General features: G+C 44.2%; 1 protein-coding gene across 1 annotated transcript in view; it reads left to right on the forward strand.

The window, feature by feature from the left end:
• The window catches only part of WHSC1 (Wolf-Hirschhorn syndrome candidate 1), a 74090-nt gene that overhangs the window by 36468 nt on the left and 28877 nt on the right, over positions 1-8745 (forward strand). Inside the window, exon 7 of the mRNA XM_018558726.1 lies at positions 7583-7727. Coding sequence (XP_018414228.1) covers positions 7583-7727 — 145 coding nt within the window. The remainder of the gene's footprint in view (positions 1-7582; positions 7728-8745) is intronic.

Raw genomic sequence — 8745 nt, forward strand, 5'->3', positions numbered from 1 at the left:
TATTGAGTATTTTTGTCTTTCCTGTCCAGTACTTCTCTGCTGGACTACAGAACACTTCTCTCTCTCCTCATCCCCATAACATAAGGCAGATGTGCTCAGTAATATAGTAGGAGAAAACCTATGCAGGGCTGACAGTACTGCTTGAGAGTGCTTCAGTGCCGCAGAGGCGGTGTTGTCAGCTCAAATGGGCACTCACTGGATTTTTGGTAAGATCTAAAAAGGATTTTATCTGTACCTGAAACATTTTAGAGGCACAAAACATAGCTAAATGGATGACCTGTATGTTTGTTTTGTCTTCTGTCTAGACATCAAGAACTTTACAGTAGCACCAGACCATGTTGAGTTGACTTTAACCTACTTGGTTATGGAAGGCAGAGGACTGTGTAGTCTCAACTGGCTTTCCTCACAAGCTGGTCAAGTTAAAGCAGACCGTAATGTAAATGTGAGAGCCTTGTGTCATTTCTTGCTGAAATTGATGAGTAACAAAAGGCTCAGCTGATACTGAAGTCTCTGTTCAGTGCTGGTCTTGGATATGTGACCTTTCCTGAAGGGGAAGATCAGCCAGTCTAAACTCTGATCTTCCTCTTCAGAGATCATATGCACTGATGCCTCGCTCTTTAAATGTTAGCTTTGAAGGCAGCCAGGAGTAGTGTGTTGTCCATGATCTTTATTTTACAGGTCTTTGTTGGCTAATGGGGCTGTTGTGTACATTATGGTGTCAGGAACATTTGGCAGTGGACTTCATTGTAGAGTGTTGCTCAAAATGTTTAGGGTACAGAATTTGGAAAGACAAATTTTCTTTGAAAATATTTTTGTACGGTCTCAATGGATTTGAGTTTTGTACAGTTTGGTAGTACAGAGGTTCAGGCCATCTTGTAGAAGCACTTTGTTTCAATATGTCAAAATACAGTTTTGATTGCTTAGAGGTTTGCTGTATTGATATACTGTATATGTTGTCTTGGAGTGCTGGAGTATGTGTTTGTACATCAATGGGTTGCTTTTTAGGATGGCTTTTGTATTCTAAGCTGCTCCTTCATGCTCTGTGATTGCCCTTGTAAGGATTAAGTAGTCACACTAGACACGTTTCAAAACATGGCAATTGTGCTATAATTGCTTTGTGTGTTGGTAAGCATAGTATTGGGAGTTCTGTGTTGGTGTTAGTTTAGTCTATTCTATAATATATAGCTACTGATAAATCAATGTAATCTATCTGGTTTCTGCAGTAATGTCAAGGTATATTTTTCAATATGCATAGGCTACTGAATGTTTCTCAAGGGATTGTAGGGTCTTGGAGCAGTGTGATTTACAGACCTTCAGAACCTAACTGTACGTCTTATATCCGCTTTCATTACTTTTGCATGAATTATTTCCCTTTTAGTCTTATAAGCTTGTATAGGAGGGGGACACCCATCCTCCTCACCTCATTGCAAGTGAGCTGCTCTATCAACCTGCCAGTTCAGTATTAAGTGGAACTACAGCCAAAGCCTAGTTTTAAATAGTGGGGAAAGGTTAGAACCTTTTTATCAGGTTTTTATTTTTTTTAAAGAAGGATATGTTGGTGGAGCAGGATATTGAGGTGAGCTCGTCGAGGATATTCCTGGATTGACCGTAGTAAGTTTGGTAGAATAAAGCATGCGCCAGACACATTGGTTGATGGTCCGGTTTACTTCCTCCATCCATTGGGGGACACAATAATTCTAAAACCTTCGGGTTATACTGCCACCTACAGGAGGATTGGACACTGGCAAACAAACTGTAGGGCATATATATATTAGTAAAATGCCTCCAATTTGGCTAGTGTCCTGGGAGGATAGACTTCTTTACTTCACCTCTGCTGAGTCAGGTCTTAAAGTGACACTAAACTCAGGAGTTAAATACTCGAAAGGCATTCAAGTGCTTTAACTATTGACAAAAATGTATATTATTTGTGTATCACTCGGCTGTAGATTCTCAAATCATCTCTGCATTGGTGCTGACACTGTCCTGCCTTCTCGAGGGGAGCTACGTTTGTTCCCTGTGTGTGTTGTAAAGTAACCACCGCTCCAAGCTCCCTCCTGTGATGGACTACAATCTCAATACAAATTGGTAAACTAAACGTGAGATTGTAGTCCATCACAGGAGTAAGCCTAGAGCGGTGACTACTTTACAACACACACAAGGACCATGGAGAACAAAAGTAGTCCCCCTCCAGAAGGAAGGACAGTGTCGGCACAAATTCAGAGATGATTGGGGGATCTACAGCCGAGTGATACACAAGATACATTTTTGGTAAACGTTAAGGCACCTTAACTCATTTTTATGCTTTAACGCCTGCGATTAGTGTCACTTTAACCTGTACTTTCTTCTAGCATCTTTCTTTTTCAATCACGAAGCATTTCTTCCAGCTGCCCAGGTTCAGTAAGTACTCGAGACTTTGCTTCATACCTCCGACCTTCCCTTTCTACCAACTTTTTTTCAGTTATTTCTGTATAAAGATTGGAAGTGCCCTGATGGCTTATGTGTTTCTCCCTAGCGTTTGATGTCCCTCCCCACTTAGTGAAGAGTTTGTTACAAAGTGGTCTGTCCCTACTGTGCATCTGGCAATTTCTCACCTTAAAGGAGAACTATGGGGTCAGTGTTTTTCCCCATAGTTCTCCTTAGGGTAACGGGAGGACACAAACTAGCGTCCTCCCGTTACCCTAAGCTCAGTATACCACGAGCTACAGCTCGCGGTATACTGAGACGCCGCACCTGGAGCGGATCCCGACGTAGATGACGGGATCCGCCCAGCTGCATGAGTGACAGCTGGCTCTGCCTATCTAGAGGGCCAGAGCCAGCTGTACCCGCCCCCACCCCCCCGTTCCGCCAGTCAGCGCTGGCAGATCGGAGCGGGGAGAGGGGAATCCAGCCCCTCCCCTGTCACGGCAGAGAGCCGTGACAGGATCGAGAGGTGAGCGAACGCCGGTATGTGTTCCCTCACCTCCCGATCTACTGAGCCGACCTGTGACAGTCTCATTGTCACAGGTCGGCTAGAACTATGAGGTGAGTGGAAATCACTCATCTCATAGTTCTCCTTTTAAGTAGTCAACCATTATTCTGGTGGTTGACACACCTTCCTTTAAGGACCTCACAGTTAATGCTGGAAGCTCTTTCTAGGGCATTGTTCTCCAACAGGATCAGTTAATACTTTGTTCTGACTGTATTGCTCTACCAAACCATGGCCCAATAGTCCTGATCGCTTAAAGGGGATCTCATCTTTATATTGAAGGCCATGCAAAGCTATTGCCCTGCAGATCATTGATCTCGTGGCTCAGATGTCTCTGGTTCTAAACTTTAGCTGTGTTGTCTTCTATCTTGCATTAGTCTCTTGTTAGTTTTATCATATGTGCACAGGTCCCTGTGGACTGCAAAACTTGCTTGCAAGAAGCGCTTGCTGTGCATGGCCGCCATCTAGACATGACAACATCTCTTCAGATCTACTGTGGATGATGTTAAGATGCTATCAGGGCAAGAGTTCTCAGTCTATGATGGAAGAAGCCTACGGAGTATACAAGAAAGTCCCGTCTCTTCATCATCATTCTCAGAATCGTTGCTTTTACTTTACTATGGCCTCGACATCCACAGCACTCAGACCTCAGGGCTGTGACTGCTTATATTAGAGGTCAAAAATATTGGCTGTAAGATCTGCCATGGCTTCTATTTACCAGGAGATGGAAAAATGCCTACTACAATGTACACATCTTTCATTTTGCTCTTTGCAGTGGGGTCCCTGTACTACCAGTTTGTGGCCCTTCTATTCTACCTTTTTTTTAGGGAACAGTTGGCAAGGACTCTGGAGGACAAATGTGTGTGACTGTCCAGATCAAGCAGAAGGTTTACATGAATTCTAAACCTCTAGAAGTAATCATCAGTTTTGACTCATTGCTCTGAGTATCGGGGGCTGGTTCTAAACACTTACTGGGCCAGGGTGTTGCTTCCCCAGAAAAAGTAACTCTCGAGTCAAGACTCAAGTCTCGTGTGCTTCATACCAGGACGAGTCTGACTGCAGATGCTTCTGCATATGTTTTGGGTCTGATGGTAGCTTCCTTTTGAGGCAGTTCGTTTGCCCAGATCCATTCCAGAAATTTGTCACTTGACATTTTGTCATAGTGGGACAAATCTGTATAGTCTCTGGGCAAACATTTGTTTAATACAAAGCGCCGAGGTGCCCCAGTCTTGATGGCTTCAGATCCAGGTCCAACATCAGGGAGTTGTTCCTTCCCTTGTTCTGGAAAATCGTGATAACGAATGCCAACATGTTGGGCATGAGAGGTGACCTGGGCACTTTGTTAGTACAGGGGACTTGTTTGCTGGTCAAATCTTGTCTCCAGATCAACACCTTGGAGCTTCAGACAGTTATACTGTCTCTTTAGCCTTGGGCCCCTCTGTTGATGGACCATCTGATCTATACTCAGTGGGACAATACCGCGGTGGTAGCTTACATCAAACGTCAGGGAGGACTTGGGCACAACATCATGATCCAGCGCATTTCAGCTACGTACATCCCCAGTGTGGACCATTAGCAAGTATATTTTCTCAGCTGGCTTGTGTCTAGACCTGGGTGAGTGGCCTCTGCACTCAGATGTGTTCCAAGACCTGTGTGGACCTCCCCTGGCCTCCCAGGTTAACAAACTGGACATGTTTGCATCCAGGCTTTGGGATCTGCTGGTAGAACATCATGCCTGGTCTTCTGGTAAAACTAGGGAGAAAGTGTGAACAGATTTCTGCCAGCTTCAAGCATATGTCCTTGAGGCTGATCTTTGAGTTGCAGGCAGTCCCGAGTTCTTGTTGGGTCTGTTAGCTGTTTTTTGGCAATGTTGCCCACCCCTCGATTTAACTGCTTTTGGATGTCTTGAGAATTTTAGAATCCCTGTGCCCTTCATTGGACAAGAGGATAGGATTGTTGTGTTCTCTGTAAAGAGTCCATTTAGGAACACAGGTCACACTTTGAGTTTTATAATCATGCTTTTGTTACTGCTTTTGTTACTGCTTTGCTACTATATTGAGGCTTGCTGGTAGTTGAGGGGATTCACCCACGCCTGATCAACTTTTTTTGGTGTGCCAGTGCTCCTGTAAGTGGCATCACAACCCTAAGGTTTCAGACTTCCTATGCCCCCAGTGGACTATTTCCTATTTTACTGCTGTCCCCAGGAAAGTAGGGGTGAAATCCCTTTTTAGGAGCACATCTTTTTGGGTGTGGTTTTTTTTTTTTTTTATCCCATCCATTTAAAGACACTTTCCCTCCTTAAAAACCTAACTGGTTCTAACCCATCCTTACTCTTTTAGCCAAAAATTTTGGCTGAAGTTCAACCTCTTTTAGGTTTACAACTGTGTAGTTCAATGGCCTGTGTGATGGGATATACGTTAATTGGAATGTTTAGGTAGACTTTGCTCCTCCATAGTTCTTGGTAGGAATGTACCAATACCTGTATTTTTTTTTTCCGGGAACTCGCCAATACCAAGTATCGGGTGTCACATTCAGGAAGCCAGGCGGCGTGTAAAAGCTCGCCACCCAGCTTCCCGATTAGCAGGGAAGCCATCCCCATGTTTCTCGTCACTAGGTGACGAGTAAGCATGGACCTGGCTTTCTGGCCAATCAGGAAGCCTGGCGCTGTATAATGACGCGGCGCCCGGCTTCCTGATTGGCCGTGAAGCCGACTCCATTCTCCCCTGTCATGAGACAAGGGAGAATGAAGCCGGCTTCTGACCAATCAAACAAAGTTTTCTTTAGCTCTTGGCGCTAATGGCTGCCAGCTGAACAATCCACTTGCTGTTGCACACTCAAAGTTTTCAACAATTTATCACAGTTTTTTACACAGACTTGAGGGGCTGCTCATCCAAGGCTCTGGGGCTTCCACCACAAATATAGAAAACAAAAGGGAACAGAGCGCCACCTACATGTGTAAAATCGTTTATTACAATAAATAAAACAAGGGATAAAAGTACTCACAAACATTTTCATCAGGCTTTAACAACAAATGAGAGGCCACACTGTCTGTTAACCCAACATGGGATATCCCCGACCATGTAACATGGTGGTCTCCGGTCACATCACCGACCGCAGTCAGCCAAGATTGACGCGTTTCAGGGGCAAGCCCCCTTCCTCAGAATCACCAATCAATCATGATTCTATATTCGCCACCACGAATATAGAATGTTCCCTTTTGTTTTCTATATTTGTGGTGGAAGCCCCAGAGCCTTGGATGAGCAGCCCCTCAAGTCTGTGTAAAAAAACTGTGATTGTTGAAAACTTTGAGTGTGCAACAGCAAGTGGATTGGAGGTGGCGCTCTGTTCCCTTTTGTTTTCCGACCAATCAAAGCCCGGCACCGCGTCATTACACGGTGTCTGGCTTCCTGATTGGCCAGCTTCCGACCACAAGTGACGAGAGAGTATGGAGCCGGGATCCCGGCCAATCAGGAAGCCAGGCAGGGTGTAATGACGCGCTGCTCGGCTTTCTGATACTGAAAGTATAGGGCTGAGCATTTGGGCGCGTATAAGTACTCGCCCAAATACTCGGCATCTGCACCGATACTAGTATCTGTGCATCCCTAGTTCTTGGTAAATGTAATTTACCATTTCTGAATGGCACCTTGCCGACGTGTGGATGTTGTGGCGGAACACACCTTTTCTGAGTGCTTTAGGCATGCCATTCAAATAAATGGACTTCCGTAATATGTTAACCAGTTGACATCCGCGGTGTTAAACCCCCTTCCCATGCATTGTATTTTTCTTGTTCTTGCATTGTGCCTGCACTGAGCAATAGAATCAACAGATGTAACCAAACACTTTCAATGGCTTATTTAAGAGGCTGAAATAGAGACAATAATAGGCTGTAATTGTTAGGGTTTACATACATTTTAAACTTCTTTAGATACCTTGTCAGTTTGGGCGATCCACTGGGGGTAGGGGGTTGACTCCATATATTATGGAGAAGGTGGTTAAAGGAAAGGACTATTGTACGATTGGGCACAATAAGGGGGGGATTAGTTAAGAATCGTATGTGGCGCTGTGTAAGCGAATTGTAGATATGACTGATTGTGCAGGAATAGAGATTTAGAAGAGCTGGTGGGGATGACTGCATACATGAAATCGAAGCCACGCTGTTGCTTGTTCCAAATGTCTTTGCACCTTCTATATAAACAGCAAAAAGATTTCCCAGCACACTCACCAGCCAGCATGCAAAAAAACTTGTCTCGCTGCTAAGGTTAATAACAGAGGTTTAGATACACGTCTTCTGCAGAAAATGTGAAAGCCGTGCCAAGTCACCTCTAAATAGTGCGGTCCTAGCTCTAAACTATGAGAGTCTCCATCTTGGAGCACATATGGCAAAAGATCAAATTGGGTGCAGGTTTGTCAGGAGGTAGCCCAACGTCCCTTTAAAGGCACAGGGATGCACCTGCTTGGCTTCTATATAAGGTGTCCAGGCCTGTACCTTGTCATACTGAGAAAATGTTTCTTTAGGCTGATATCTACTCTGAAATATATTTGATGGCGTTGTTGTTGTTTGACATCTATGTGTGTGATATTACCTCAATTTGAGAGCTGTGCCGTTGTTTTCCCCAGGTGATCAATGAACACCCAGATGCTTCCAGAGAAGAGATTGAAGAGCTGCTTGAGTCACAGTGGAACATGCTCAGTGATAAACAAAAAGCTCGCTATAATACAAAGTTTGCCATTCTCACCTCTCCCAAATCTGAAGAAGACTCTGGTAAACATCATAGCCACAATGTACTCTGAGGCATTTTAATATCGCTTGTGGTTTTAAAGGGGAAATAATGACCCGTCTTTCTTCTAATTTCTTTTAACCAGTTAACCCATATTTATACACTTAATAGCCCAGCCTGTGATTACTGTGGTTCCTCTCCCTTTTTATCCCATAAGTAACAGGTATGGAATAGGTTTCTATTAACAAAGCCATTCTTGAAAGACTTTTCCCTACCCTACGTTTACTCTGCTTTTTACCTCAACAAGCATTAAGCTGAGCTGCCAGACTGGGTGTAGGAGCCGGTCCATAATCACAGGTGGTCATCATTCTCAGAGGGCCAGTGTAAAGCAAATCAGTGCAGTTTTTTTTTTAAACATGCGTAATTTAGGATTGCTGAGGCATAGGCTGCATAGGACTCAGCAAGCCACTATTGGATGAGACTGGAGCCACAGTTTTTTTGTTTTCAGTTTGCTATGCACTAAACTGGAACTCTGGGCACTTATTCAAAAACACCTGTTAGTCCAGCTATACATTTAAAGTGGAACTTTGGGCAAAACCAAAAAAATTACATTTATGACTCTCACTAACATTAATGCCATAGTCCCCTATTGCATGTCAGCTCTGCCAGTAGATTCATTATTCTTTCATTTACTGTGAGGCCTTGTTCACACCAAGCACGTTCCAAGAGCAGAGCACTTACAGACCGGAGCAAAACTGCGGCCAATTTTATTTTCAGCTCCAGTTCACATCGCAGCGTTCTGTTCCAGAGCAGGTAAAAACTGCAGCAGGCCCTATTTTACCTGCTCTGGAACACATTCAAATACATTAAAACCGCATGCAAACGCCCTGGAACGCACTGAAAGCCCATTTTAAACTAAAAAATATATATATTTTTTTAACCAAAAACGGCCTGGAACGCATCAAAAACGCGGCACAACCCACTGCACTGCGTGTGCAGAAACTCATGCAGATCTGCTCTGCATTTGGTGGAACAAGGCCTTAAAGGCCCCCCCCCCCACCC

This window comes from Nanorana parkeri, unplaced genomic scaffold (genome assembly GCF_000935625.1).
Source record: "Nanorana parkeri isolate BGI_ZX_2015 unplaced genomic scaffold, ASM93562v1 scaffold354, whole genome shotgun sequence".
NCBI classification, from domain to species: domain Eukaryota; kingdom Metazoa; phylum Chordata; class Amphibia; order Anura; family Dicroglossidae; genus Nanorana; species Nanorana parkeri.